General features: G+C 50.0%; 13 protein-coding genes and 1 non-coding gene across 14 annotated transcripts; 7 read left to right on the top strand and 7 right to left on the bottom strand.

Annotated features, from left to right (window-relative positions):
* Positions 1–2: 2 nt before the first annotated feature.
* On the top strand, positions 3–2,999 carry F5J12DRAFT_835335 (MCM-domain-containing protein). The gene is made up of 13 exons (XM_051745902.1): positions 3–153; positions 205–331; positions 384–965; positions 1,017–1,224; positions 1,277–1,422; positions 1,473–1,556; positions 1,611–1,847; positions 1,901–1,984; positions 2,039–2,163; positions 2,214–2,342; positions 2,396–2,735; positions 2,791–2,807; positions 2,868–2,999. The coding sequence occupies exons 1-13, from the start codon at positions 8–10 to the stop codon at positions 2,878–2,880; spliced, it is 2,238 nt and encodes a 745-aa protein (XP_051599474.1). The 5' UTR covers positions 3–7; the 3' UTR covers positions 2,881–2,999.
* Positions 3,000–3,158: 159 nt separating this feature from the next.
* On the bottom strand, positions 3,159–3,262 carry F5J12DRAFT_t120. The gene has a single exon. It is a non-coding gene; the product is annotated as a tRNA-Lys (tRNA).
* Positions 3,263–3,311: 49 nt separating this feature from the next.
* F5J12DRAFT_835332 (SprT-like family-domain-containing protein) lies at positions 3,312–5,339 on the top strand. Its single transcript, XM_051745901.1, has 11 exons — positions 3,312–3,446; positions 3,503–3,663; positions 3,725–3,931; positions 3,983–4,330; positions 4,377–4,438; positions 4,488–4,587; positions 4,641–4,683; positions 4,738–4,777; positions 4,835–4,856; positions 4,910–4,950; positions 5,009–5,339. Exons 3-11 carry the CDS (start codon positions 3,810–3,812, stop codon positions 5,224–5,226), a joined length of 996 nt encoding a protein of 331 aa, XP_051599473.1. The 5' UTR covers positions 3,312–3,446; positions 3,503–3,663; positions 3,725–3,809; the 3' UTR covers positions 5,227–5,339.
* F5J12DRAFT_835326 (kinase-like domain-containing protein) lies at positions 5,340–7,603 on the top strand. The gene is made up of 6 exons (XM_051745900.1): positions 5,340–5,502; positions 5,557–5,925; positions 5,979–6,231; positions 6,279–6,424; positions 6,481–6,588; positions 6,637–7,603. The coding sequence occupies exons 1-6, from the start codon at positions 5,444–5,446 to the stop codon at positions 7,505–7,507; spliced, it is 1,806 nt and encodes a 601-aa protein (XP_051599472.1). The 5' UTR covers positions 5,340–5,443; the 3' UTR covers positions 7,508–7,603.
* F5J12DRAFT_835322 (Rieske [2Fe-2S] iron-sulfur domain-containing protein) lies at positions 7,604–8,809 on the bottom strand. Its single transcript, XM_051745899.1, has 4 exons — positions 8,446–8,809; positions 7,870–8,391; positions 7,786–7,814; positions 7,604–7,735 (listed from the first exon to the last, which is right to left on the bottom strand). Exons 1-4 carry the CDS (start codon positions 8,669–8,671, stop codon positions 7,673–7,675), a joined length of 840 nt encoding a protein of 279 aa, XP_051599471.1. The 5' UTR covers positions 8,672–8,809; the 3' UTR covers positions 7,604–7,672.
* An 11-nt stretch (positions 8,810–8,820) lies between these two features.
* F5J12DRAFT_835317 (FAD/NAD(P)-binding domain-containing protein) lies at positions 8,821–11,018 on the bottom strand. The gene is made up of 6 exons (XM_051745898.1): positions 10,557–11,018; positions 10,030–10,502; positions 9,778–9,975; positions 9,644–9,716; positions 9,432–9,591; positions 8,821–9,375 (listed from the first exon to the last, which is right to left on the bottom strand). Exons 1-6 carry the CDS (start codon positions 10,611–10,613, stop codon positions 9,014–9,016), a joined length of 1,323 nt encoding a protein of 440 aa, XP_051599470.1. The 5' UTR covers positions 10,614–11,018; the 3' UTR covers positions 8,821–9,013.
* Positions 11,019–11,276: 258 nt separating this feature from the next.
* On the bottom strand, positions 11,277–12,919 carry F5J12DRAFT_905913 (PLC-like phosphodiesterase; the record flags this gene model as incomplete). Its single annotated transcript, XM_051748720.1, has 11 exons — positions 11,277–11,386; positions 11,455–11,518; positions 11,574–11,808; positions 11,857–11,897; positions 11,958–11,996; positions 12,047–12,255; positions 12,312–12,417; positions 12,466–12,534; positions 12,594–12,645; positions 12,698–12,753; positions 12,806–12,919. The coding sequence occupies 11 exons, from the start codon at positions 12,917–12,919 to the stop codon at positions 11,277–11,279; spliced, it is 1,095 nt and encodes a 364-aa protein (XP_051599469.1).
* Positions 12,920–13,610: 691 nt separating this feature from the next.
* On the bottom strand, positions 13,611–14,183 carry F5J12DRAFT_129021 (uncharacterized protein). The gene is made up of 4 exons (XM_051738072.1): positions 14,053–14,183; positions 13,889–14,000; positions 13,678–13,837; positions 13,611–13,615 (listed from the first exon to the last, which is right to left on the bottom strand). Exons 1-3 carry the CDS (start codon positions 14,135–14,137, stop codon positions 13,735–13,737), a joined length of 300 nt encoding a protein of 99 aa, XP_051599468.1. The 5' UTR covers positions 14,138–14,183; the 3' UTR covers positions 13,611–13,615; positions 13,678–13,734.
* Positions 14,184–14,212: 29 nt separating this feature from the next.
* Positions 14,213–15,487, bottom strand: F5J12DRAFT_835269 (uncharacterized protein). The gene is made up of 3 exons (XM_051745897.1): positions 15,331–15,487; positions 14,820–15,252; positions 14,213–14,764 (listed from the first exon to the last, which is right to left on the bottom strand). The coding sequence occupies exons 1-3, from the start codon at positions 15,448–15,450 to the stop codon at positions 14,472–14,474; spliced, it is 846 nt and encodes a 281-aa protein (XP_051599467.1). The 5' UTR covers positions 15,451–15,487; the 3' UTR covers positions 14,213–14,471.
* Positions 15,488–15,894: 407 nt separating this feature from the next.
* On the top strand, positions 15,895–18,530 carry F5J12DRAFT_835261 (NPL4 family-domain-containing protein). The gene is made up of 7 exons (XM_051745896.1): positions 15,895–16,168; positions 16,220–16,300; positions 16,353–16,471; positions 16,522–17,719; positions 17,773–18,006; positions 18,063–18,189; positions 18,245–18,530. The coding sequence occupies exons 1-7, from the start codon at positions 16,166–16,168 to the stop codon at positions 18,442–18,444; spliced, it is 1,962 nt and encodes a 653-aa protein (XP_051599466.1). The 5' UTR covers positions 15,895–16,165; the 3' UTR covers positions 18,445–18,530.
* Positions 18,531–18,687: 157 nt separating this feature from the next.
* On the bottom strand, positions 18,688–20,218 carry F5J12DRAFT_905910 (uncharacterized protein; the record flags this gene model as incomplete). Its single annotated transcript, XM_051748719.1, has 6 exons — positions 18,688–18,817; positions 18,871–18,948; positions 19,004–19,676; positions 19,728–20,015; positions 20,064–20,153; positions 20,209–20,218. The coding sequence occupies 6 exons, from the start codon at positions 20,216–20,218 to the stop codon at positions 18,688–18,690; spliced, it is 1,269 nt and encodes a 422-aa protein (XP_051599465.1).
* A 541-nt stretch (positions 20,219–20,759) lies between these two features.
* On the top strand, positions 20,760–21,529 carry F5J12DRAFT_128722 (Yippee/Mis18). Its single transcript, XM_051738071.1, has 4 exons — positions 20,760–21,040; positions 21,096–21,139; positions 21,195–21,303; positions 21,359–21,529. Exons 1-4 carry the CDS (start codon positions 20,942–20,944, stop codon positions 21,437–21,439), a joined length of 333 nt encoding a protein of 110 aa, XP_051599464.1. The 5' UTR covers positions 20,760–20,941; the 3' UTR covers positions 21,440–21,529.
* A 1,073-nt stretch (positions 21,530–22,602) lies between these two features.
* F5J12DRAFT_128154 (uncharacterized protein) lies at positions 22,603–23,378 on the top strand. Its single transcript, XM_051738069.1, has 2 exons — positions 22,603–22,724; positions 22,787–23,378. The coding sequence occupies exons 1-2, from the start codon at positions 22,721–22,723 to the stop codon at positions 23,059–23,061; spliced, it is 279 nt and encodes a 92-aa protein (XP_051599463.1). The 5' UTR covers positions 22,603–22,720; the 3' UTR covers positions 23,062–23,378.
* A 316-nt stretch (positions 23,379–23,694) lies between these two features.
* On the top strand, positions 23,695–24,546 carry F5J12DRAFT_721839 (small GTPase superfamily; the record flags this gene model as incomplete). The annotated part of the gene is made up of 5 exons (XM_051741333.1): positions 23,695–23,760; positions 23,813–23,851; positions 23,954–24,047; positions 24,099–24,132; positions 24,186–24,546. The coding sequence occupies 5 exons, from the start codon at positions 23,695–23,697 to the stop codon at positions 24,544–24,546; spliced, it is 594 nt and encodes a 197-aa protein (XP_051599462.1).
* Positions 24,547–24,968: the final 422 nt, after the last annotated feature.

The raw sequence follows: 24,968 nt of genomic DNA, 5'->3' as shown, positions 1-24,968 counted from the left end.
CCCATCCATGTCTGGTTTCGACGCAAACCATGTCTTCTCAGTATCCGTGCGCGACCGGTCCAGCGCTCCCTCTACAGAAACGCCGTCGCAACTGGAGAAACTCCTTCTGGACTTTTTGTTACAGTATAGGGTTGGAGAAGAATTTGTCTACAGGTCAGTGCATGCAAGCAATGAATTGCCGAAACGTATTGAACTCTCCCGTAGAGATAAACTGCGCGCAAACTTGTTGTTGAAGCAATATCAACTTGAGGTGGACCTTCGCCATCTCAGCTTGTATAACGATGAACTCGCCCATGCCATGCAAGATAGGCCGGCGGACATCCTGCCTTTGGTAAGTCGTTCCCCTCTTCAGCTTTGTGATGAATTGACCACCCCTGCGTCAGTTTGAAAATGCGGCTACGAAGGCAGCTAGGACGATACTATTCCCGCTCGCCAGTGGCTCGGATGACCGAGCGGAAGCTGCACTACAGGCCATTCCCAGAATTCAGATCATGATGCAATCCGGGTTGAACATGCAACGATTCCGTGATCTAACAGCTGATACTATGAACAAACTTGTCCGCGTGCCTGGCATCGTGATATCTGCTTCTGTACTGTCTTCCCGAGCCACCAAACTTCACCTTCAGTGCCGAGCATGTAAATCTACCAAGATAATATACCCCCCTGGTGGACTTGGTGGGCTGGGGGGTGGATCGGATCGCGGCCTTCCTAGAACCTGTGACGCCCCCGAGCTAGAGAATCAAAAGAAAGATTGCCCTTTGGACCCTTATATGATAAACCACAACAAGTCCGCCTTTGTAGATCAGCAAACCCTTAAGCTTCAAGAGGCCCCAGATATGGTCCCTGTAGGAGAATTACCTCGCCATATGCTACTTTCTGCGGACAGATACCTCACTGGGAAGGTTGTCCCTGGTTCGCGTATAATTGCCACAGGAATCTACTCAACATTCAATTCCTCACGCAACGTAAGTTTGCGGTGTTTACGTCTCACTCGACTAATGTTGACCCTTCTTCAGAAATCTGCAGGCCCCGCTGCACTTCGACAGCCTTATCTTCGCCTTGTACACATTGAAATGTCATCACCGTCGGCTGGGGGCGCCTCAAATCCATTTGGGACCCAGTTTAGCCCGGAGGAGGAGGAAGAATTTGCTGAAATGGCGAGGAGCGACAACTTTTACGAACGATTTGCGAAGAGTGTGGCCCCTAGTATATTTGGCTGCCTCGGTCAGTTGTTTGTTTGCGCGCACGAAAAGAAGAGACCTGAGGACATATCTAGACATCAAGAAAGCTATCACTTGTTTGTTATTTGGAGGCTCTAAAAAGGTCTTGCCTGATGGCATGCGTCTAAGAGGAGACATCAACGTTCTTTTGTTGGGCGACCCCGGTACAGCAAAAAGTCAATTACTAAAATTTGTCGAGAAGGCGAGTTTCTCATGATCAAGTCATGAACTCGTGACTAATACCGCTACAAGGTCGCACCGATTGCTGTATATACGTCAGGTAAGGGCTCAAGTGCGGCTGGTCTGACAGCCTCGGTCCAACGCGATGCCATTTCTGTAAGTCATTGCAATGGGGTAATTGAATGCAACTTAGTTGAGGAACCTCGACAGCGTGAATTTTATTTAGAAGGCGGTGCCATGGTGCTTGCCGACAACGGAGTAGTGTGTATTGACGAGTTTGACAAGATGCGCGATGAGGATAGAGTTGCAATCCACGAAGCTATGGAGCAGCAAACTATCTCGATTGCAAAGGCTGGTATTACTACTGTGCTGAATTCGCGGACAAGTGTTCTTGCTGCGGCAAATCCTGTATGGGGTCGCTACGACGAAGGGCGAAGTCCTGGCGAGGTATAGCAATCGTACACTGTTTAAATTCTGCCGATACTATCTTTCTCTTTCAGAACATCGACTTCCAAACCACGATTTTGTCACGGTTCGACATGATCTTCATTGTCAAGGATGAACATAATGAACAACGGGACAGGGTATGTCTCTCAATCTGTTCGATGGGTTGAGTACCTTGAGACCCTCGCAACTAGATGATTGCTAAACACGTCATGAACATCCATATGAATAGACCAAATCAGAATACCGACGAGAATGGCGAGGCTGTGGGTGAAATTGATATCGACAAAATGAGGCGGTATATTGCCTACTGTAAGAAGTGAATGGGCTAATGTTAACTCTTCTAACTACTTGCTAACTTGTCCCTAGTAAATGTGCACCCAGGATTTCACCCGACGCTCAAGAGATGCTGAGTAGCCATTTCGTGAGCTTGCGAAAGCAGGTACAGCAAGTGGAGCGCGACAACGACGAACGGAGTTCTATACCCATTACAGTGCGGTTAGTCCCCAGTAAAAGATACCCAATCTCATCATTGACGAAGAGACATTCAGCCAACTGGAAGCTATCATTCGTATATCCGAATCTCTGGCCAAAATTACACTTTCCACGGTTGTACAAAACTACCACGTGGAAGAGGCCATACGACTTTTCAAGTTTTCGACCATGGACGCTGTGTCAGCTGGTTCGGTGGATGGCATGTCACGCGGTGAACTCAATGAAGAGATGTCTCGAATAGAGAAAGAACTTCGAAGACGGCTTCCCGTTGGGTGGAGCACGAGCTATCAGAGCTTAGTCCGTGAGTTCGTGACGCAGCAGGGCTACTCGAGCCATGCACTTGAACGCACTCTTTACATTCTTGAGAAGCGGGAAATTATCAGATACTCGAGTCAGGTAAGTGCGGAAATATGGATATCGCTCCCGCACTTGCTGACCAGCTCGATTGCAGAAAAAAGTCGTCCATAGGTGAGCCCGAATATGAACACTCATCTAACAGGATTTTTACTGACGATGACGTCCGCGTAGGGTTGGTGTATGAATGCTGAGGTTCCCTCATGCTTTTTGTATCTCGAATAAACCGTATTGTCGTGTATTACAAAATATTGTAGATTTCTGTGGTGATCTGTGCTCAGCAAGATACCTTGAAGGTTACCAAAGTGTTCACACTATGCGCAACATGATCATACAAGTCCCAGAATTATCTAGTGATCGACGATCTGGGCGCAACAATCTGGTTCCAAATTCCTCGTCCTCCTGAAAACGGTGAGCTGTGGTCTATTTTGGATGATTACAAAGGAAGAAGGGGAAAAAAGTTATAGCCCACCGCGAGGGTCGAACTCGCAGCCTTCAGATCACACCGCCACGTACGACTCGTACGGATTGTAAAAGTCTGACGCTCTATCCGATTGAGCTAGGCGGGCAGTGAATGTCACTTAACCAAGTCTCCTGAACTCCCCACAAGTCAGCAGGGTTGAATTTGAGTCACGGGACCAAACGCGACGCGTCCTGGTCAATCTCACAAACAGTTCCTTTAGCCAAAAACACAGATCAAATGGCTGGGAACTCAAGCCACGCTAGCTTTTCAAGTGATGAAGAGGATTTGCGGTAAGTTTTCCATTATCGTCGCGACTTTAGCTAATCCATATCTACGTGCGTCCTAGGGCATGTAAAGTGAACCCACCCATGGAAGTTCATAGAGATCTCGTCAGACTCAGATTCTGATATGTAGGTGATCACAACTCCTTGGAATAACCATCAGCTTGTCGCCATGCGTCTCATTCTCACTGCCTGATAGTGTTTTTTGCGATACGCGTGGTACCATGTAAGGCCTTGTCGGTTATGCCAGTCCACACGTTCCCAACCGTTCCGCTAACGTTCGACAGAAACACGGATAATTCAGGGTGCAGGAATATAATTGAGCTGATAGACAGCGATACGTCTCTAGAGCTTCCTGACCTACTGTCTCCGATGGTTACCCGACCATGCCCTCCGAAATCTCCGAGGAAAACAAGCCCTGCTGCACGGAAATATTTGCCACTCTATGCCGACACGAGTGACGATAGCTCTGATAAGGAGGCAATTCTCACTCGGTGCGTGTCCCTCCATCCAACCCGCAACCCCAGATCCAAATGAATATTTAGGTTCAATGAGAATTCCCTGGAATCTCGAAGACCAGAAACAATGACTTATCCGGCCAAAGATACCCCAAAGCGCAAGTTTCCCACAGCGTTGAAAAGGAACAATGATACCATACCAGTGCCAGTGTGCCCTCCGTCCAAGAGGGCGGCTCCCACCTCTGTTGAAAAGTCACCTACAAAAACATCAAAGAAAACGCAAGACGCAGCGGAGCAGTCAGGGAGGGAGAAATATGCAGCAGATCTGTTCGCAGAGCTTAACCACACCGTCTTCGATGATGGTCTTCCCAAGAATACAAAATTAGAATGGAACACACGGCTACTGACCACAGCCGGGCGAGCGCGCTGGCACCGGTGGGTATTATCTGACTCGAGCAATCATAGACCAATACGTATGCAGATCGCAAGATGGTATACAAACCACGAAGATCGAACTTGCCACTAAGATTTTGGACTGCAATGGTGAGTTGACGTGTTGGAAGATTGTCGAAGATGGAGACATTCTCGATAGAACGTATTCGTAATACTCTGTCCCATGAGATGTGTCACTTGGCATGTTGGATAATCAGTGACAATCCGCGGGAAGGGCACGGGCGACTGTTCAAATCATGGTATGGCTCAGATCTGAAATATTGGTGCAAAAGTAGCTCACGGTCTATTGGAGGGCGAGAAAAATCATGAGGAGGTACCCCGACATTCAGGTTTCAGTAAGAGGAGTACGTGTGCTGTCCAGACGATGTACTGACCACTACCAATCGAAGACTCGTCACAACTACCAGATCGTATACCCTTATCAGTGGAGTTAGTCTACTTCCCCTTCTGTCATAATGCTGGTGGCTGCTGACAGCTGTCCGACAGAATGTAACCTGTGCTCCAAAGTGTAAGTGAAACGTTCATTGAATGGGGCGCAATGCGTGACGAGTATTGCTTCAGGTACGGTAGATACGCCAAGTCCATCAAGCCAGAGGAGTGCAGTAAGTCTTTGTGTCACAATTGCCACGCCTTTGCGTAATGATGACCCCGCTCTGCAAGTCTGTGGAGCTTGTAAGGTTGGCAAACTCACTCCGTTGTTCCCCCAGAAGACGACCAGGGCAAAGAAGATCAATGTTACGAGGGCCTTGATACCTACTGGCGAGGATACTTTGAATGGCACTCGGCTCGCAGTACCCGTCAATCCCTCACCCTTGGTGGAAGAAGACGGGCTTGTCGATGCATTGAGGGATTTAATTATCGAACGTCGCAGGTTTTAGGATTTAAAGTGCTTTTGGACTAGTGCTGAGGGATATACGTACTACTAGTGATTTGGTGACCGGTCCGGCCAAGTCCCGGCATCGCCAAGGAACCGCGTTGTCCAACTCTATCCCGGACCTATTCTACATTTGTCACCCAGCAAGAACTGTTATAAGGGCCCCTTATCTCCAGGTCAAGTATTGCTTCTTGTTACCACCCCCATCCTGTGGGCTAGCCATGGCCAGCTCGTCCAGGAAGTTTATTGGCGCTGTCCAGGATGAGTGGCAGATGTTCAGGTATACTTCAAGTTTGCTCACGTAGAGGCGTCAACCTTATTTCAAGTACGTTAGTGACTGCCCTCGTGATTATACCGTTGGCGCACCCATAGGTTTCGGAGCATCCTCTATTGTTTACGACGCTGTCTGCCATCTCCTTCCTCCGCAACCCTCGATTCAATGTGCTCTCAAGGTTCTTGACCTCGATGTCCTCCCTCCCCGATCTCTTTCTTTGCTGCAGCGCGAAACTCAACTTATGTCCCTCTCAAAACATCCGAACGTCCTACGTGTTCGTGGTTCGTGGATAGATGGCCACAAATTATACATTGCCCTTCGCCTCATGAACAAAGGGAGTGCTGCGGACATCATGCGTTATGGCTGGCCAGGTGGCATGGAAGAGGAAGTGATCAAGTGTATCCTCAAGCAAGCTCTTGAAGGCCTTAAGTATGCACACGGCATTTCGTGCTTTTGTGGAATCTCATCTGCCATTCCTCAAGTTACTTGCATGTGAACGGCTTCATTCATCGCGATATCAAGGCAGCTAACCTATTAATCGACGATGATGGCACTGTTCTCTTGGGTGATCTAGGCGTAGCAGCATCTCTTACCGAAGACACAGACTTCTCTTGCCGACCCACTCTAAATTATGAGGAGGGGACGACGAACTCTGATCGTGTTCAAGCACAACGGAGCTCAGTTACAGGGCGCACACGCCCTCAAGTGGGAAAGCGGAAATCCTTTGTTGGGACGGTGCGCATGATACCACCTTCGCGTTTCATGTTCTGACGGCGCCACAGCCGTGCTGGATGGCCCCGGAACTTATCGAAGGAAAGCGATACGACGCAAAAGCCGACATATGGTCGTTTGGCATAACCTGTATCGAGTTGACACAGGGGCGGCCTCCAAGATCACGTGAAAGCCCTCATTCTGTTTTGTTGCAGATGTGCGAGTTTTTTTTTGTCATATTCCCAATTGATATTTATTCTGCTTGCGATGCAGTGTCCAAGGGAAGCCACCTACCTTAGACCGAGATAGTGGCGTTCATCGATACTCTCAAACTTTCAAAGACATTGTTGACGCCTGCCTTACAAAGGACCCTGCCAAGCGGTGAGTGTTATGCAGCCACATGACGTCGTCATGCCAAGACTTTGTCAGGCCGACAGCTGCACAGCTCTTGCAGACACAATTCTTCAGAAGCGCGAAGAAGAAGTCATACCTTATAGGGACGATCTTAGCTGATCTTCCACCTCTCGCAGTTCGCCAGGAGCGACGAAAATATCCACCGAGTCTCACGAGCCAAGGTACGGTGGATTCGTGGGATTTCAGCTCGTCCGTAATCGGGTCCAGTGCCCCATCTATACGCGGGACGATCAATTCAAGAGTACCTCAGGGTGCAAGGAACTTCTCGCCACCCCTCAGCTTCAGGGGAAGTTTCGAAGTGGACTCCTTCCAACGTTCCGTTCTGTCACGCAAAGATCTTCACCCACAAATCGACCTGGTGGCGCCTGAAGATATACAGGAGGAACACTTTTCTAATCCACGTGTCGCTATAGCCACAGGCAGTCCACCAACCGCCAGCCATCTGCTGCTGGAGACTATGGATTTAAAAGATGAGACGGAACCAGATATCCTAGGATCACTACTTCTACCCCTTTCGTCTTCCCCAACCGCATCTTCAGAATCTTCGCGATCTAAATCCTCGCAGTTGCAGGAATTGGAACAAGAGCCGACCATCCCGTTGGAAGACCAGCGTGTCTCCACTTCTGCCCCAATTCCAATTCGTCGGCGCCTGCGTTCCATGTCAATATCTCTTGTTTCAACCTCGCCTCACACGGAGATGCCAAGTGCAGCGCTACCTGCCACTGCGCCGAGCGTATGGGGCAGGATTGCCCGCAGCGCGTCTCGCAATGTTCTCAAGGGCGACGAATTGCCCGCGAAGGATAGCAAGACAGGCGGAATTGCACGTTTCTTTGGTAGGCGTGGGTCACTTTTGTCGTACTCACAGCGTCCCCGTTTGCTATCATGAGTGGAGCAGTATACTATTACATATACCCTCGCGTACCCTTACCGAACGCGACTTCGCATTTCTTTCAGTTCGTTGGAGCTTATTTTCGTTTTGAGGTTTATGATAGCCATCTGATAATATTACCCATGTACATGGGACTATATATCAATGTAGTAGTATGGACTGTTATCCGATAACAAGCTTGTTATCGGCTTCATTCAGCTCGTAGGGAGGAATTTCTAGGTTAAGCTAGATAAAAGAGGTCAGATCAAGGATACCTCGTAGCCAAATGGACTTACAGGGGCAGGTCCCTTACGCGCGCGACCAGCTGCAGATTGAAACATCAGATCCAGACACAATCTGATTCCAAAAGTAACACCTACAGATATCATAATGCGAGCCATGGCATGGGCAGAACCATCCGCCATAGTCACCTGCCTCGCCAATCGGGACGCAACCGAGATGAGTGCAAACACCAAGCATGACCAACCACTCCGGTTTTTTAACTCGCGCTTCGTCTGGTTGAGGGTCTCTCAGACTCTTCCAGTTAACACTCTGAGCTTCTTCAATTTCATCCGAGGTTCTGTGTCGGATAAAAACAGGCTTCCCTCGCCATTTGATAACGACATTCTTGCCCTCTGGAATGCTCGCAAGATCAACTTCAGTTTTGGCCATGGCCAGGACATCAGCCGAAGCGGCCATTGTTTCCAGGAAACCGGTGAGGGTGGACTTGGCGGCGGAAGCGGAGAGCACACCAAGAGAGCCAACCATGAAATAAGACAAAGCGCGGTTATTGCTATCCGACCGTGAGCGGTAGGCAGAGTAGTCAGGGACTTCGGGTGCATCCTTTGCGATGGCAGAACTGTGAATGTGTCGCTGGTGGTATTGGGTTGACACTGCTGGTGCTGAGCAAATATTGAATTGTTACCATTACAGAAACTGTCGTCCAAATAACTCACAGACAACAGTCTTGTAGAGAAGACTCGCGGGAGTGGTCTTCAGACCACCACCCGTGAAACGACTTGGAGTGTCTGAGCGCAGGGTAGGACCACGGCCATGATGGTGACCGTCCGAGGGCGCGCGCGCCGCTAAATTGAGACGGGGTGCGCTGGGTATTCCACTGGGAAGAGTGCGGACCGTAGGAGGAACGTTGATGGCTTTCCTAACCACTGAGGACGAGGCCATGTCTATCCTGCTGCCAACAACCTTTTCACTGAATTTTCTACTGGCAGGTCTTTGCTTGTCGGAGTTCAATGTCTGTCAAACCCGGTCTTCCCCGGTAACGTTGACTTTATTTGGCCGTCTATTACGCAACATGCCAAGTCACTGGTAGCCTTGAAAGATAAAACATGGTTGCAAGCAAATTGTGAGAGGCACTAAGGGCGCGATGTTGGAGAAACAGTAGTGGGTGAGTGTATTGACCAAACGCATCCTGTGTTAAGAATTCAAAATACATGGTACATACGTACTGCTGGAAGTCGTCAGAGAAGACATGTCGGAGTTAATGAACAAAGATAGCGAGACTAACTACTCTCCCGGACACGATGTCTCCCAATCTTCGATGCCTGGCACCTTATATGCAAACCATCTGTCCATCCATCGTTGTGTCATAAAGAAGAAGATAATTCTCATCATCCACTTTCGGACGAACATCCCCACCCTACCAGTTTCGCGTTTCATGTCTCCACGCCGATTGGCTTCGTTGACAATCTCATCAACCCGAGGTTGTCGCTCTTTCTGAAAGGTATCGAGGACGGAATGCAAATCTGCCGTCGCGGACACTCCAACCGAGTCGCGGTGCTGGTTGAGGTACTGGCGGAGGAGGTGGGCAAGGTACCCAGCGTCTTCAAGGGCCTGCGATGCCCCTTGACCCGAGTGCGGTGGCATGGCTAAGAGTTCGTCAGTCGCCTAGACCACATCCATTCTGAGTGAGGCCGGTCTTTACCATGAGCAGCATCGCCTATCAACACCGTCCTTCGGCTATGCCAGTGGCCAAGTTTCTCTACTTCGTATACCGGCCAGATAAAGGGCTGATCTCCGGAATTTTCTGATGCTTGTATCAGCTGGTGTATGGGGAACGCACACGTAGAGTATCGTTCATAAAGCTACGTAGCTAGGTAGTCAGTTCGGTTTCCCAGGCTGCTTCTGGGACCTCACCTCATGAAGTATTTGTTCTCTTGGAAGTTTCCACTCCTCACGAGACCTTTCGGAGGCTTCATGCGTCGTCCACCTATGCCAACAAAATCACGATCAAGAGCGCCGAGAGCCGCAATGGTAGCCAAATTACCCACCAGCCTACTTTCTGGCCCTTCTTGTCATATAACATTATACCAACGAAACCGAGACGATCATGGACCATAACGATCGGTTGTTCCAGGGTAATGAAAGTTGCAAGGCCCGGTACAGAGTCTGTGTCAAGGATAAACCCAATTCCAACGAGGCCACTGTACCTTGGCTTAGGCACCGCCAACCCCAGGCATTCGTACATACTTCACGAGACAAAGTCAAACACACATTGTCGCCTATATCAAAGCGAAAGATACCTGGGTCTAGTGGTGCTCCAAATACCGTCTGCTCCGATCAAGAGATCCGCCTTCTTCTCCTTCACTTCACCGGCTTCCGACCAGCGGACGGTGATACCGCTGTCAAGTTCTTCCGTAGACTCGACGCGCGAGCTCCACCGAAGGTCAATTCGCCTCTCCTCAAGGGCGTCCAACAAAACTTCATGAATATCCCACCGCAGAAGTGCAGTGGATGCGGAGCCATGGCATTCCACGCTGCCTTGAGGCACTTGACCAATAAGGTCACCCGAGCCATCTCTAATCGTAATATGCGACACTTGGATACCGGTCTCTCTCTGAAATAGTTTTCTGCTCAATCCGAGTCCATGGAGGACGTTCATGCCATTTGGTCCGAGCATAATCATCCCGCCTTCAGCTGTGTTAGGCCGACAGGTACGACTTTCGAGGATAGTAAGATGAATATCTAGGCGTGACAGGAAGAGAGCCATAGCAGCCTAATGACGCTGAGCTGGACGAGGTCACAATGATATCTACAAATCTGTACTCACCCCTGCAATGCCTGCTCCTGCAATGATAACTTGAAACTTTTCGCCCCCGTGCGACATCTCAGAAGATCAATAGGAGATCAGTGACAATGGACAATGACCGGCAATTTATATGCGACTTGATGACTGCACAGCAGCCCCGCAGCTGTTGTTTGGTTCCTATTATTCCCCAAGTATTCTCTGCGTCACTGGCAGTGCCGGCGAGACGCGTATGTAGCAACGTAACTGCGATCAGTGGCATGGCATGTGGAGTGACCTACCCTGAGCTGCACGTCTTCCACAAAAGTACTTGATGATAGGGTGTCACGGCGTCGTCGACCCGCTTGGAGACGCGCAATCCCTGCCGGTCGCCGACCCGCCACGACTTGCGGCACGAGTGCTTGAGCCTGCAATCCACGTATGCTGATCACGTGTGTGATCGACGTCTGCCTAGAGAAAACGTCAGAGGTGCTGTGCTGTCGTGAGATCATAGGTAACATCTTGACTTTTTTAATCCTAATTGACACTTCGCTGATCGAATTCTGCAAGGTTCCATGACAGTTCAAACGCCAACAGTCAATGAACACGTCACCATCAAACCAAGACGCAGGTACGAGTATTTCTATGATCGTGTGTCTAATTTCTAGGTGTAACCTGGATATTAAAGTACAAATGCCTGGTCGTCCATATCTATACCTCTACCCGTGCGTCAGAAAGCATACATACCACGTCCTGTTGACGCATCTAGACCCTTCGCATGTGTTTCTCCAAGCAGGAAAAGACACGCTGCTTGGGGTATTTAGGTGCCACGGGAAGCCCTTGCTGTTTTGCCCACCTGCGAACCACGTTGGGATCTGCCCATGGTAGAATCGTCGTCTCGTTAGCACTGTGAACTTCTTGCCGTGTGACTTAGTTGGCTCACAATCCGTAATTATCCCATCCGCACCCCACCGAAGGAGCTCATCAGCGATATCCAGACGATTTACCTAACATAAAATCAGAATGCGTAACAAACAATTAGAAGCGACAAATATGACTTACCGTCCAAGGCTTCACACGCATGCCACGTCGGTGAGCCTCGTCTACTAGGCTCTGTGTGGTGAATTTTATGCTCTCAGAGGGATCCTCAGGAGAAGGGATAAGAACAGTTGCAGTAGGTGATAAGATGTCGGCTTTAACGGCGTGCGCAGCCTGGGCCATCTGTTCCCCGAGAGACGGCCCTGGGAAACTGTCTAGTTGCAAACCCGCCAACCACTCAGGTGCGAACACAGTGTCCCTGGTTTGGGTCAGCATTAACTGTGTTTGAAGCAACTACTTTACGCACTCGTCAATCAATGCAGAAGTAGTTATCGTTGGGTCGAGTTCCTATTAGTGGGACCAGATTAGGTTATGTACTTATACATCGTCAATCGGCAGTCCTCTTGCCTTCATAGCGATGAGGGTTCTCCAGTCAAAACTTTGGTACTGCTGGCATGGTTCACAAAGACACAAATTCGATTTCCAGGGAAACATACCGTTATGGATCGGTAGTAGGGACTGTCTCGAAAAATCGAATACTGTTTCTGGACAAAGTCTTGAACGCCAGCGGTGCGATTAGGGAAGCGGGCGTCGATCTTCGATTCGATGTTCCACAAAATCCGATGTGAAGGATCAGCGCATGAAACGAAGTCGAACACCTCCTTCAGAGTCGGTATCCGCGCGCCGGGATAGAGTAGTTGTTGAGCTGCACTCAAATGTTATTCCTATCATACCACAAGCAGATGAAGGACGTTTCCTCACGGTAGTCTGCCTGGCGCTGTGACCCACAGTCGAGGGTTTGAATTTGGGCCAGAGTGAGATTAGCAACTAACTTCCCTACGTAGGGGAACATGGGATCATTTGGAACCTGAGGGTTGTTGGAAAACTAGGATGCATCGTCACAAATTCCGCTTACCACGGGATTGGTATCTCGACATTTCTTGGCCATAATACCTACGTCATGCCACACGACAACCTCTCCATCCTAGAAAAAAAGGAAAAAGTCCGTGACCACTATCATATGTGCACCGCGGAAATACCTACGAGGGTGATGCCATTATCTAATTCAAGAGTGGTAGAGCCATCGACGAGTCCCCTACAGGCAGTTATGGAATAGACGAAGGCAAGGTCTATTGTCACCACTGTACCATGCAAAGCTTGGCAGAGTGCTCTCAACAGTGTTCCCTCTGCCGCCACGGTGGGCCTGGGCGACTGCGCGTGAGCAACAGCTACCTCATCAGAAGAGGCGTACGTACCTGGACATCATAAAATTTCTTGTTGGAATCGAGAGAGAAAGGATCTTGTGTAGGCGATGCCGATACGAGGAAGGTGCCTAGTACAGCGAGAGCGGAAAGAGCGATATGGGACATCGGGTCTCACTGCAGAACAATGAAAAACAAATCGGTGTTCATATAGGTGGGCTTTGGGGTGCATTCTAATGGCGCCGCCTACGTCGGGCTGTGAGGGGGACGAACGTTCTTCACTGCATGGGAGCATCCGATTGGTGCAATCCCTGGGCTGCCTGATATGGTAAGTACTACCTCGACCGAGACGGGAGGGGAAACGTGCGGGTGTTACCGTAAGTTGGCGAAACACCACTGTATAGAAAGGGAATGGTAACCAATCATCCGATTGTATATGGATTAGTGAAAGATGCGTTCCGGTCGCGGGAGAGAGGGAAAAAAAATTCGCCGGAAGGTCACAACGGAACAATCCGATCGATATGGGCGGCTTGACGGAGTCCCTTGTTGGTCGGCCGTTTCAGGACTAACAGCCCAAACTTTCCAGAAAACTCTGCAAAACCGTTTATTCGGTCAGGAAATGGCTGCTAGGGGGTTTAAGTCAGTTTAAATGTTGAGCATGCTTTCATAGTGGAACCGACCTTTCAAATCTCCAATCGGAAAAGGCTTTGGGCGTATTGTCGAGAGAGAACGATTGTTGTCTGTCAAATCTTTAGTTTGGTCTGCGTAGGGGGACTAGCTCGACGCTTGGTACACTAGTCTATTAAATGCTCGAGGTAGGTATGCTTATCCCAACACACTCGGCAGTACTATGCTCCTTCCTTACTGTCCCGTGAGTAAGCGAACGTTGGAGAGGTGGAGACGAGTCAACACATATGATCACGCACGGGAAAATGTAAGACTTAACGAAGGCGAATTGACATGACGTGCAATTCCCTTCAGGACTACGTACTTGTAGATTGTGACGGAACCCTAGCTTTTGTGCTCGCAGCGTCCTCGACATCGCCTAGACCGAGCTTGTACCACTCGTCACGCTCCATCAAACCCCTGAACCAATGGTCGTCCAACACCCATAAATCAGGAAAAGCAAGAACTTACTTTGACATCCTGCATTCCAAATACTGTTTATTGAATGTCCTGCAAGGTGTTGAGGTGCTCGAGTTTTTCTTGAGACATTCCATGTACTCTTTCATTTGCTTGCTGCATTCACCTGGGGTCGCAAGTCAATGCACTCAATAGAACAGCATCAACCACGGGCTGACCATAATGGTCGAGAGGAAACGATCCACGGTCTGGGGGTGTCGTCTTAAATCCAACGTTAACGGATGGTGGTCGGCCGAAAGACATGTCGAATTCGATGTGCTCGAGCGCTTTGACGCCACACTTGGCGACGTGAGAGTGCAATATATATTCATGCCAATGAGCCAAGTCCTTACATCCACGTTCGAGAGTTACTAATACTGTAGAGACGAGTGGACGGCCTCTTGCGAGTGTTAATTAGTGCCCAGAAGGTTTAGTTCCTTGATTTCGTTACACATAGAATAATTTTGGCTGTCAGCGTCGGGCTCACCCACCTATACAAAATATCTATTACATGTTTATCCAAATGGTGCTAATAGGACGGTGGTCCCTGCCATATAAATTGCGGACTCTCCTCGAAGGGAGTGACTGCTCTCTCCCATCAACCACTGTCTTTACCCTTACCCTTCTGACTGCTTCTCCTCTCGATGGACGGACTGCCATCGACATTGCCTTGCTGCGATTCCCGAATGCTAGCTGACCCTACTGGCTGGGACTCGGTCGGACCAAGCCCACCGATACTCCGACTCTTGAGCAAGATTATCTCCTTTAACCACCCGTTTTCCCGTCTCAGATCTGCAGCCTCCCGCTCAAGTTCTTCTGTACGACCAGTTAGATCAGCAACGGTACGCTCAAGATTAAGCGTCCTCATTTTCTTCTTAACCCTGAAGCGGGCTAATGTGATGGATCTTTCAGGATGGAATTCATAGGACTCGAAATGGTGACCCACCTGATGCCGCGGTGTTTCTACGTCGCTTGTCCTCTGCGGTCGATATGGCCTCGTCTGTCTGCTCGGTTTCCACCACATGGGTGGGCGCTACTACCGATTGCGATGTTGTCGCGAACGACGACGAGGCTTCGATCGGTTGCGGAGGCGAGTTCTGAAACGAAGGCATCGCATTATGATGATACACCTGTGAGTACCCCGGGGGCTGTCCAGCCATGCTTGTCACAGAAGGGGTATTATTCGATGGCGGCCACTCATAAGTAGGTGATAAACCCTGTGTGTGCTGCTGACCCAGAGGCAGGGGATGCTGATGTCCTGCTGAACGCTGCAACGCGAGCAAAGCGTGGATAAGGTAGTTGTATGCTTCGGGGGTGATCTGTGGGGGAGGGACAAGCAGAGGGGGCAAGAAGGGGTTGTTGATTAGTGGTTGGTGAACCTGATCACGAAGAGCGTGCGTTCATTACGGTAAGCTCCAGCAGAGTCGAGTAAAGCGGGTGGTAAGGGAGGTTCTTACATTATTACTTGCAGTGCGGTCGTCATGTGCGGATGTGGTCATGGATGACGAAGGGGCTGACAGAGAGGGACGATTATTTTGGCCGCTGGTTGAATCATTTGACTCGGAAGAGTTGTCCATGTCTCCGTAGAAGGTGATATATTGCCAATTATTTAGTTCAGTCTGGATACTTTCCAGAGAGGGGGGATCAAGCTCCTCAAGGTTGACGTTGACGGCGCTGCCAACGGCCAAGGACATATCCAGCTGCAGCGCTCGCCGAAAGATGCGTGGTGGTAGAGCGCTGTTGCATTGAAGGACTTGTAACGTATCCGAGGGTGTGCAATTCGCAATACGTTCTCAGGATTGCGACAAAGCCAGCCCGATTGCGTTGGTAAACGGAACCTGCAAAGACGGATTACGTAACCACCGCCTCAATCGTTATCTCCTCGCCATACGACTTCGGTGTATTTCATTGCAAGATAGTGATACATGGGCGACGTTAGACTACTAGGATGGTGTGTCCTCTGGCTGGTGTGGTTCCGGGAAGAGTTGTGCAGCAACAGGGGCCCGAGAGAGGGGAGGAGCAAGTGAGAAGCTATGATGCCCCCTTCTACGCATCTGGGTACGACTCGCACAGAGCTTGTCAGCATGATTTAGTAGCAACATTAATATAGACGTCGTCGCACACCGCTGTAAGTACCCCAACGACTGCCAGACGAGACACAGAACGTATCCGTGGATTAGTCAGCTCGGCTAGATTAAAGGCCGTTACGCGTCCCAAGTAACCTTGCCTTGAACGTAACCTCGGTCCAGCTAATAGCTTCACCAAAGCCGACAGTCCTCAGATCATACTATCATGGTGAGATAGATCGGTCTTATTCCATGACTCATATTTGATGCTTTAGGAAAGTTGGTCAGAATCAGGTCAAAGGACGGCAATTTTCGCTTCGAGCTGAAGCCCGCGGATGATATCTCGAAGCTGTTGAACAAGGTATGATGCAGACCAGGGCTCCAGCGACGCGCATCTGCTAACTGTTCTACAGATCCTTGAAACCACGCAAGATGCAGATCCATCGTCGATCACCATATCAAATCAGCCTCGTGGTAACGAAACACCTATATCGCGTCTTAAGGGGCGAACCTTGCAGTCGCTTGGTTTGAAGTATGCTACGTTTACGTCTCCCTGCGAAAATGTTCATACTTTCATTTCAGACATGGTGATCTAGTTTTTGTGGGTTACAAGTCTGCCTCACTATCTGTACCCCCCGATGCAGAAACCGCCAATCCCAGCCAGCCACCATCCTCGACACCCCACTCCGCCATCAACGTCTCGGAGCGCGTGCAGGAGCATGCTGTAGACTTATATTGGCGGCAGAAGGACGGAAAAATTCCCAGAAACCGTGACTCTCGGTTTTGCAAGCACGGTCCTAATGGCATGTGCGATTACTGCATGCCCCTGGAGCCTTACGATGCTGCCTATCAAGCAGAGAACAATATCAAACATCTGTCGTTCCATGCGTATCTGCGCAAAATGTATCCAAAGACGTCCTCAAGCGTTGCTCAGGCTCTTCCACCCCTGACACCCATCTCGTACAAGGTGAAAGTCCCTTGTCCAAGCGGCGGGCATCCATCTTGGCCGGCAGGGATATGTACTGCCTGTCAACCGTCTCCGATCACCCTCCAGTCACAACCATTTCGGATGGTGGATCACTTAGAGATTGCGTCCCAGGAAATTGTGGAACGTTTCTTGCAGGCGTGGCGAGCGACGGGTTTGCAACGCTTTGGCTGGCTGATAGGTCATTACGAACCGTATGAAAAAGTACCCATGGGCATCAAAGCGGTTGTCGAAGCGATTCATGAACCTTCACAAGAAGGTGAACTGGACGGATTGACTCTTGGCATCCCGTGGGAGGACGAGCCTCGCATCAGGGAACTTGCCCAATCAGCAACAATACCACTGACAATTGTCGGGTACATCTTTACCGACCTTGAACCCACTGCCGAAGACAGGACGAAGAACGTGTACAAGCGACACTCACAGTCGTTCTTTGTGTCTTCTCTGGAAACCATCTTCGCAGCCACAATTCAAAACGCCAACCCGACGCCATCGAGATCCTCGGCGACTGGATACTTTGGCTCACGTATGGTCACAGCTATACTGTCAGCCTCTGAAGACGGGCAGGTAGACATATCTGCCTATCAGGTGTCTGAACAAGCGTGTGCAATGGTAGATGCCGACATGATCGAAGCTAGCGTGGAGCCTGGAATTGTGCGTGTCAAGGAGGAAGATCGGAGTAACGAGTCCGCTCGTTATGTCCCGGACGTGTTTTACCGATACAAGAACGAGTATGGCATCGACGTGAAGAGGAGTGCGAAGCCGTGCTTCCCGGTTGAGTACCTTCTCGTGAATGTGAGACAATCCGTTTTGATCCTTCCAGTCTCACTGATGAAGCAAACCCCCAGGTTACGCATGGTTTCCCTCAAAATCCGTCTCCCCTCTTCCGCTCTACCAATTTTGCCATTGAGAACCGCCCAGGTCTCGAAGACCAACAAGTTGAGAACCTGTTTGGTTCTCTGAATCAGCTTAGCGTCTCGACCCAAGGAAGCCGCCAATTGTCCAATCATGTGAAGTTGGCAAAGTGGTTGAGCGACTGGCATCTCATTGCCTTTTTAGACTCTACTCAGCTGATGTCGAAGGTGCGACACTTTGGTACCAATATGAGTGCTATCGTCCCGACAATGTTCGTGATCAGGATGATATACAGAAACTCTTACGGGCAGCTACGTCACCAAGTTTGGTTGAAGACTCAAGATCACTGGATGCGCTTATGAAGACGGAGGGTTGGCAAACGCTAATAACATTCGCGCATGAAAGTGCTCGTAAGTCGTATTGCACACCCGTCCTGCTCATTATCACATCCAGTCTCCCTCATAGCTTCTCAACCATTACCGTCAGCATCGACTTCGCACGTGGACCATGACATTCCACAGGAAATTCTCGACCAAATTGCTGCAGAAGAAGCAGCGTCCCGCGAAGTCCGGACAAGCTCCCGCACCAGAGTTTGTCCTCATTGTACTTTTGAGAATGATCACGGAGGAAGCGACTGTGAAGTCTGTGGCCTACCTTTGGGTTAGAGAATTGAGCCTGTAGGAAACTAATGGGTCTCGCAATACACACACTGCACGGTTGTACAATAGACAAATGACATATTACCTACCCTACATGAACCTGATAAAACGGGAAAAACACAATATACTAGGACGAGGGTTGTCTTGGAAGTGTGAAAGCTGATGCTGAATGATTGCCAATCAAACACTATGGGTCAGATACGCCTGGCTGGGCGATGCAAGACCAGCGACGAGACCTTGGAACCGGGGTCAAATTACCCACCACCCTAATAAGGCTAGGCCGAACACGACACCAATTGCTCTGAGAACCAGAACGACCAGAAGCGCCTTGCGTACAGCGGCATAGAAATTGCTTAGTGCAGTGCCTGTCCAGTTGAGGCTGACGAAGCGGTGTGTCAGTGGAAGGATGGCAGTCGATGGTTGGTGACCCACCGTTTGTCGTTCGCCCCACCCTCACGTATGCTGGATTCCCAGCTACGTATAACTTCGCGGTAACGTTTCCCAAAGACCCTAAAAACAGTCAATATCGGAGAGGGATGGGAGGACGACTCTTTGAACGGCTTACCAAATCCAGAAATTGACATCGGGATACGAGAACCGCGGGAACACGCTCGCCAAGCTTGGCGCAATTGCATCAATCCGCATACCTTCACCTCCTACAGGGTGGAATGGTAATCGTAAGGCTGCAGAGGGACATCCAGTACCACCCTCCATGTCGGGAACCATCTTGGCAAGTAAATCGAGCGTCATGCCCAGGGAAAGACCCCACAACTTTAGTTCGCACGTTCTCGTCGTTTGACTGGATACAGTATCCGTATATGTCTTCTGTGGCCGTGAAGAGTTGGGGTCCGGTAGGTGGATGAGTATGGCAGGGAATTGCATGCTCCCTAATAAGAGTCTGACGAGGACCTTCAAGATAGCAGCATGGCGAGGTGCTAGTCTTGATGCAGCGTCTACCGTCACGCTGGACCACCTTCCTGCCAAGGCCGATGGACGAACTGCGTGGGGTAGCACGGGGTTTACAAGTGACTGCAAAGGAATCCAATGAATCGTTGTCCCCTCTGACGGATCGGTGGGTAGTGTACTGGGCGTGAGTTGCAGGAAAACGAATGGGGAAAGTATCATGAGTAGGCGCTTGCCCAATGAGGTGGTAATTTCTCGGTCATCTAACTGCCCAATGCAAATGAAGTCCCTTTCTGCAAGGTCCAAGCCAGTTTCTCCCCATGTCTGCCGCATAGCTGTACGTAGGGTGAACAGTCGAGTTTAAGCGAAGTCACGTTCGTACATACCGGTGTACAGACCCCCTTCGTCTCCATCTTCAGTGCGGCCCCCAGGAAAGGCAAGATGGGCTTCTTCGCTGCTCTTGGCTTTGGGTCCTGCATCGCCAATAGGTCCGGGCACGCCATCAGGTGCAAAGCCTGTTCTTCTTACGAAAAGAATTTCTGGGCGTGCAGACGGGTGATTTACCCATTCAAGGTCGAAAAACTGGCTGAGAGTAGGTACGGGTGCGTCGTTCGGAGACGGGGGGGCAGAAGGCGCCACACGAATGACGATCGCGACGGCAGCACGACGAGGCTCTGCACGGTAGGTAGTAGTTAGAAGGTTTGCGGAGCAAAGGCACTTACGAGTGGCAGGGGAAGCAATGATGCGTGGGGGGGTGGTGCGGATACTGAGTAGCGCACGCGACAGCAACTGCACGACAGACGCTCGTTTCCCTGTGATAGAAGCAGCAGCGGTCAACGAAGTTCTGGCGAATGATCGATAGCCTACCTTGGTCCATTGTGTAGTCCGACTCCTAAGGATTACTCGATCTAATACCTCAAGTAGGAACGCAGCCTTTCGCATCTCTGCGTCCGAAACGTTGGGGAAAGGCTCCGCGCTTACTGGGAGACCCCTGCCACTCGAACAGCCAGGACCCCAGCCACCAGTCATCAGGGGCTAATTATGACTTCACTACACTAATACTGATGCTTTCACGTGGGTGAAGCACAGCTTAGGTGCTGGCAAGGTGCTGGCTTACCACCACACGCGGGGATGATGCCGCATGGACTCGAGGCCTCGGCGTGTCCGTTCCGGTGAAATGAGCTCAACGGAGCCCGCTGACTGTGGAAAGGTCAGGTGTTAGAGCGCAGTTAGAAGGCACCCTGATTGCATTTTGCGTGCGAGGTGCCGTCTGTAATCCTGTGGAATGCCAGAGTGAATATACACGGCGGACGACTGAAACAGACGTTGTCTAATAAGTACGATCGCATGTGCTAGGTACACGGAATATGAGAATGACAGAAGGGAGGGGTGTGGGTTGGACGGCTGGCAGCGTCGCTCGGCAGCGCTCCTTGCGGCACATTACCATAATTCCACTCATTCCGACTCGTTCCTCCTCCTACCTTTCTCTCACCTTTCTTCACACGTCTACTCTATAAAGGACGATCCCTTCTCCTGCTGGCCTTTTCGCTACCTCACCCCTGCTACTTTACTACACTACTACTGCCTGACTACATCCACCATGGGTATGAAATATCGTCGCTATCTTGCTGGTGAGCGCATCTACGGCTGCTCGAAGTGCAAGACCCACTTAGCTACAATACATTCGATGATATCACGAGCGAGTGTCCCCCATCTGTCCCCTCCAGCGCCTGGTCGACTAATGGCTCCGATAGGCATTCAATGGTCAACATGGTCGCGCTTACTTGTTCGAAGGCGTGTAAGTGTTCTGCCTCAGCCCAACCCGTTCGTCCAAATATTTAGATCCTCTGCAGCGTTAACGTCGTCGAAGGGGAACCAAGTGACCGCCTCATGACCACTGGCAACCATACCGTCCGGGATATCTACTGTGTCAAGTGTGCTACCATCTTGGGATGGAAATATGTGAGTGCTGAAGTACCTTCCATCCTCATTCTAAACTCGACTCGCTAAACGTTAGGACCGTGCATACGAAGCCTCGCAGAGGTACAAAGAGGGAAAGTATATCCTCGAGCGCAACCTCCTTGTAGATGTTCAATGAGCTCTCAAACACGCCAGTTGTTTGGGCAGTTCCTTGATCGTCGAGGTTCTCGACTTCTTCCGACACCGTGGTTTTCCTCCTGATGAAGTCCACTTATCACCGTCGCCAGCCACCTTTCCGCGATTGGACTCTGTAAACTGCATCCAAGTTTCCTAGCACAGCAAGCAAGCAAACACCTAATCATCCAACTTCACGTAAATAGCTTCGCAAGGGCCACACACTCTTGAGATTATGCGCAACGTTCTTCCAGCTAGGCAACGTCCTTATTGACATCTGAACACACGAGCCAACGCCACATCTTGCGTCACCCGTCGGCTGCGAACATAGATGCCCATCGCTCAACGCGCTTCGATCGGTTTTCCTTATCTGATCGGCGCCCATCACATTTCCTTTGCATATCCTACCAACTGACATTTTAATGAAACTAGTAGGATTTCTCTTCTTCCCGTTTTGATATGCCTTCCCCCCGTCGTCACTGCAGCCACGAAATCCAAGCCTGCACCTTGTCTAACTATCATTCCACCTTACTTCTTTGCCTTCTATAGCAGGCAAAGGACGACCAAGTTGTCTGTGAATCTTGTATATTTCATATAGCATTGTATTTATACGTCGGTTTGTACATCGTGGTGGCATTTCAATCAGAATTTATGGTTCATTGTCAAGCGAGATCCGATTGTTATCACCTAATCAATCATTATCAAGCAGTCAAGCGTAGATGCGCACACAGGTCACAATCACTTGACCATCAATCTATCTATCATGCTCATTGCCAACAGTATTGCGATCAGCTAGGTGTGCACTGACATGTACGAACGCAATATTAACGGCCACTCCTTTGCCGCAGCGGGTCTTTCGAAACTTTTGGGGAACATTCCACACTATTAGATGCTGAATCGGGTAAGCTGCGGCCACACGGAATAACCAGCCATAATGCGAATATAGTTGGCAAGTCCAAAGTTCTTTTTTACCAACGACGCTGGAGACGTCTGCACAGATCAATAATGTCTACCGCGTCAGGCACTGATTCAAGTTGCATCCGTGGCATTTGCACATAGCTTTGGGGCGGTGGAAGTTTCCAGGGCGATGTTTGGCGATGTTTGGCCAACCCGAAACCCCGTTGACACTCGCGAAACCCGCCCCAGAGAATTGCAGCGGGGTGTTATAAAAACCCACGTATAAGCTAACGACAGCCAGTCTGCGACTTGCCATCTTCACGGTCCCTTTTCGCTTCGCCCCGCACCCTTGCGACCAAATAGCTCCCAATCTTCGAACTCTCCTGCAATGGGTAGGTCTACATATTGCTAGCCATACGAGAATGCAGTTGACCCACCTGTATTTTCCGGAAAGCTGCCCTCACCATGACGTCCATGCGTCGTCCTTTTGGAGCAACCTCTCCGTATGTCTCGTCACCCCTGGCTGGGTCGTCGCATACATCCTCCACACCCCCTGGAGCTGTGCCAAAGCTTGCTGCCAACTTCCCTCAGTCTCGCCCTCTGCGACCCTTCGCATCTCTCCCCCAGAACCTGTCGAAGAGACCGGTTAAAATCATTGAACCACCGAAAAATTTCAAGACGACTTTCATCCTAGACCTGACGCAGGGGGAGTTCAGTCGAAGAGACTGATGGTCATGCCTAACCCCTCACTCGGCATCGTGAGATTTCCTCGGATGGCTCAGTATTCCTTGACACTTCGCGCTTCGTTGAGCGGTTGTGGTGGGTTGACTATATTGCATTCCCTGTTGTACTACCATATACCCCACCTATTATGCCGCATAGTAACAGTCGTACGAATACCCTGTTCATGTATCCGCCTTACCCTACTAGTCTTGAATGTTTTTTTTTGTCGCGTGGAGAATTGGCCGCTTGATTTAGACACCGGACCTTTTGAAAACGGGTGTGTTGCAAGCAGACGCAAATTCGTCCCATGCTGTAGCAGCAAAAGGATTAACCGCCTCCAGGGGACAGCCGCACCTCCATCATCGCCTGTTCACTTTCTCTTCCCTCCCCACTGCCACATCCTTTCAAGTCTCCTGCGAAGGGCCTCGCGAACCTTTTTTTACGACCTTACACGATTTTTACGACGTCTTGTTCTTTTACTAAGGCTCTCTTTGTGTCTGTATCATTGAAGCGGTTCACACAACTCATCGACCTTCCGACCCCAGACCCGTTCTACGTTTTTGTGGCTTATCCCCCACTCTCTTCTCTCGCTTCGCCATCCATTTCAACTAGATCCTTCTGCCAAGCGTTTTTGGAACAATGGATAGCTGGAGAGTCGCTGTTCTGGGTGATGGTGGTGTAGGTAAAACTGCTTTGGCTGTTCAGGTATGTACTTCCGTCACCTCCACCTTCGCTGTTCATTGAGTATCCTCCCCAGTTTACTCTGAATTGTTTCGTCGGTAAGTTATCCGCTATTGTATCCGTTGTTGGACTTATACCCTGACATTCCCATTGCAGAGGTCGGGCAACTTTCATTCGGTGTTCTGGCCCTGTCCTGACTGTTCTTGTGCCTTCTCAGACCTATGACCCCACAATAGAAGACGCGTATAGGAAGCAATTAATTGTGGACAACAAGATGTGCTTTGTGGAAGTTATTGACACTGCCGGTCAAGGTGACGCTACACTTTTCTACCCCTACGATATCAGTTCTAAAAGGTGTACAGAGGAATACGCAACTCTCCGTGATCAATGGGTGAGGTGGGTATCATTGTTAAACTGCGCCGCGACTTCGTAAGTGAAGAGCGCTTCAGAGAGGGCCAAGGTTTTATTCTTGTGTACTCGATTGCTTCACGATCCACCTTCGAACGGCTTGAAGTTTTCCGACAGTCAATGCTCAAAGTTAAACGGCAAAAACCAATTTTCATGTTGGTGGGAAACAAATGTGACAAGACATATGAGCGTGAGGTATCGCGCGAAGAGGGCATAGCGCTGGCACGATCATTTGGATGCGAATTCATGGAGACATCGGCCCGGACGGCGTACAATGTGGAGCTTCTCTTCACCAACCTTGTCCGTGCGCTGCGGCAGACTAAACGACTGGAGACCGGCCCCGGTGGCAAGCAGGACAAGCCTCTGAAGGATCCGAAGAAGCCCAAATGCGTAGTGATGTGACGGATATTTTCTTGGGTTTTCGGTGATTTAGATTCTGCTCGTCTCTTACCTCTGTTTGATGATACCTCCACCAATTTCTGCTTCTTGTCGCTTGCTCAGCATTGAGTTCGTTTCTCTCTCTTCCAGGCAGATCTTTCCACTATAACCGAACCGCACCGCATTTGTTCTGCCGTATCACTGTGTCATACGCGATTTAGGCCTACGATGTATTTTGAACTCACGGGAAACATTTCTCTCATTTTCTGCATCATGTCCTATAACATCTCCCACGTACCTGATTGAGTTCTGATCTACATTTCTCGCAATGCAGGTGTGAACCTGCCTGCTGTGCACCAACTAATCCGCATCAGCCACGTTGCTGCGCTGCCGAAGGGACATGTCATGAAGACCAGGTACAAAGGGTATTCAGTATATCCGTCTAC

The sequence above is a fragment of the Pisolithus orientalis genome, assembly GCF_024613125.1.
Source record: "Pisolithus orientalis strain OTSU chromosome Unknown F5J12scaffold_16, whole genome shotgun sequence".
Taxonomy (NCBI): Eukaryota; Fungi; Basidiomycota; class Agaricomycetes; order Boletales; family Pisolithaceae; genus Pisolithus; species Pisolithus orientalis.
Note: the sequence above shows the minus strand (reverse complement) of the source record. Positions and strands in the feature narration are given on the sequence as shown.

Coding starts and splice junctions, on each gene's coding strand:
- F5J12DRAFT_835317 (XM_051745898.1), bottom strand. CDS start 10,613: ATGTCGCACGGGGGCGAAAAGTTTCAAGTTATCATTGCAGGAGCAGGC. Junction 10,503..10,556: donor CAGGAGCAGGCATTGCAGGG/GTGAGTACAGAT, acceptor CAGCGTCATTAG/GCTGCTATGGCTCTCTTCCT. Junction 9,976..10,029: donor TGGAGCACCACTAGACCCAG/GTATCTTTCGCT, acceptor TGTCTCGTGAAG/TATGTACGAATGCCTGGGGT.
- F5J12DRAFT_835335 (XM_051745902.1), top strand. CDS start 8: ATGTCTGGTTTCGACGCAAACCATGTCTTCTCAGTATCCGTGCGCGAC. Junction 1,985..2,038: donor ATAATGAACAACGGGACAGG/GTATGTCTCTCA, acceptor CCTCGCAACTAG/ATGATTGCTAAACACGTCAT. Junction 2,164..2,213: donor TATATTGCCTACTGTAAGAA/GTGAATGGGCTA, acceptor ACTTGTCCCTAG/TAAATGTGCACCCAGGATTT.
- F5J12DRAFT_835322 (XM_051745899.1), bottom strand. CDS start 8,671: ATGGCCTCGTCCTCAGTGGTTAGGAAAGCCATCAACGTTCCTCCTACG. Junction 7,815..7,869: donor TGGCTCGCATTATGATATCT/GTAGGTGTTACT, acceptor TTCAATCTGCAG/CTGGTCGCGCGCGTAAGGGA. Junction 7,736..7,785: donor CGCGTAAGGGACCTGCCCCT/GTAAGTCCATTT, acceptor TCTTTTATCTAG/CTTAACCTAGAAATTCCTCC.
- F5J12DRAFT_128722 (XM_051738071.1), top strand. CDS start 20,942: ATGGGTATGAAATATCGTCGCTATCTTGCTGGTGAGCGCATCTACGGC. Junction 21,041..21,095: donor TACATTCGATGATATCACGA/GCGAGTGTCCCC, acceptor TGGCTCCGATAG/GCATTCAATGGTCAACATGG. Junction 21,140..21,194: donor GCTTACTTGTTCGAAGGCGT/GTAAGTGTTCTG, acceptor GATCCTCTGCAG/CGTTAACGTCGTCGAAGGGG.
- F5J12DRAFT_835261 (XM_051745896.1), top strand. Junction 16,472..16,521: donor TTGCAGTCGCTTGGTTTGAA/GTATGCTACGTT, acceptor CTTTCATTTCAG/ACATGGTGATCTAGTTTTTG. Junction 18,007..18,062: donor CTACTCAGCTGATGTCGAAG/GTGCGACACTTT, acceptor GTTCGTGATCAG/GATGATATACAGAAACTCTT.
- F5J12DRAFT_835326 (XM_051745900.1), top strand. CDS start 5,444: ATGGCCAGCTCGTCCAGGAAGTTTATTGGCGCTGTCCAGGATGAGTGG. Junction 6,425..6,480: donor CATTCTGTTTTGTTGCAGAT/GTGCGAGTTTTT, acceptor CTTGCGATGCAG/TGTCCAAGGGAAGCCACCTA. Junction 6,589..6,636: donor ACAAAGGACCCTGCCAAGCG/GTGAGTGTTATG, acceptor AGACTTTGTCAG/GCCGACAGCTGCACAGCTCT.
- F5J12DRAFT_835269 (XM_051745897.1), bottom strand. CDS start 15,450: ATGGACAACTCTTCCGAGTCAAATGATTCAACCAGCGGCCAAAATAAT. Junction 15,253..15,330: donor ACCGCACTGCAAGTAATAAT/GTAAGAACCTCC, acceptor CTTCGTGATCAG/GTTCACCAACCACTAATCAA. Junction 14,765..14,819: donor TAGAAACACCGCGGCATCAG/GTGGGTCACCAT, acceptor CCATCACATTAG/CCCGCTTCAGGGTTAAGAAG.
- F5J12DRAFT_835332 (XM_051745901.1), top strand. CDS start 3,810: ATGGTTACCCGACCATGCCCTCCGAAATCTCCGAGGAAAACAAGCCCT. Junction 3,932..3,982: donor AAGGAGGCAATTCTCACTCG/GTGCGTGTCCCT, acceptor ATGAATATTTAG/GTTCAATGAGAATTCCCTGG. Junction 4,778..4,834: donor CGTATACCCTTATCAGTGGA/GTTAGTCTACTT, acceptor GCTGTCCGACAG/AATGTAACCTGTGCTCCAAA.
- F5J12DRAFT_129021 (XM_051738072.1), bottom strand. CDS start 14,137: ATGTCTTTCGGCCGACCACCATCCGTTAACGTTGGATTTAAGACGACA. Junction 14,001..14,052: donor GTTTCCTCTCGACCATTATG/GTCAGCCCGTGG, acceptor TTGCGACCCCAG/GTGAATGCAGCAAGCAAATG. Junction 13,838..13,888: donor TTGGAATGCAGGATGTCAAA/GTAAGTTCTTGC, acceptor CCATTGGTTCAG/GGGTTTGATGGAGCGTGACG.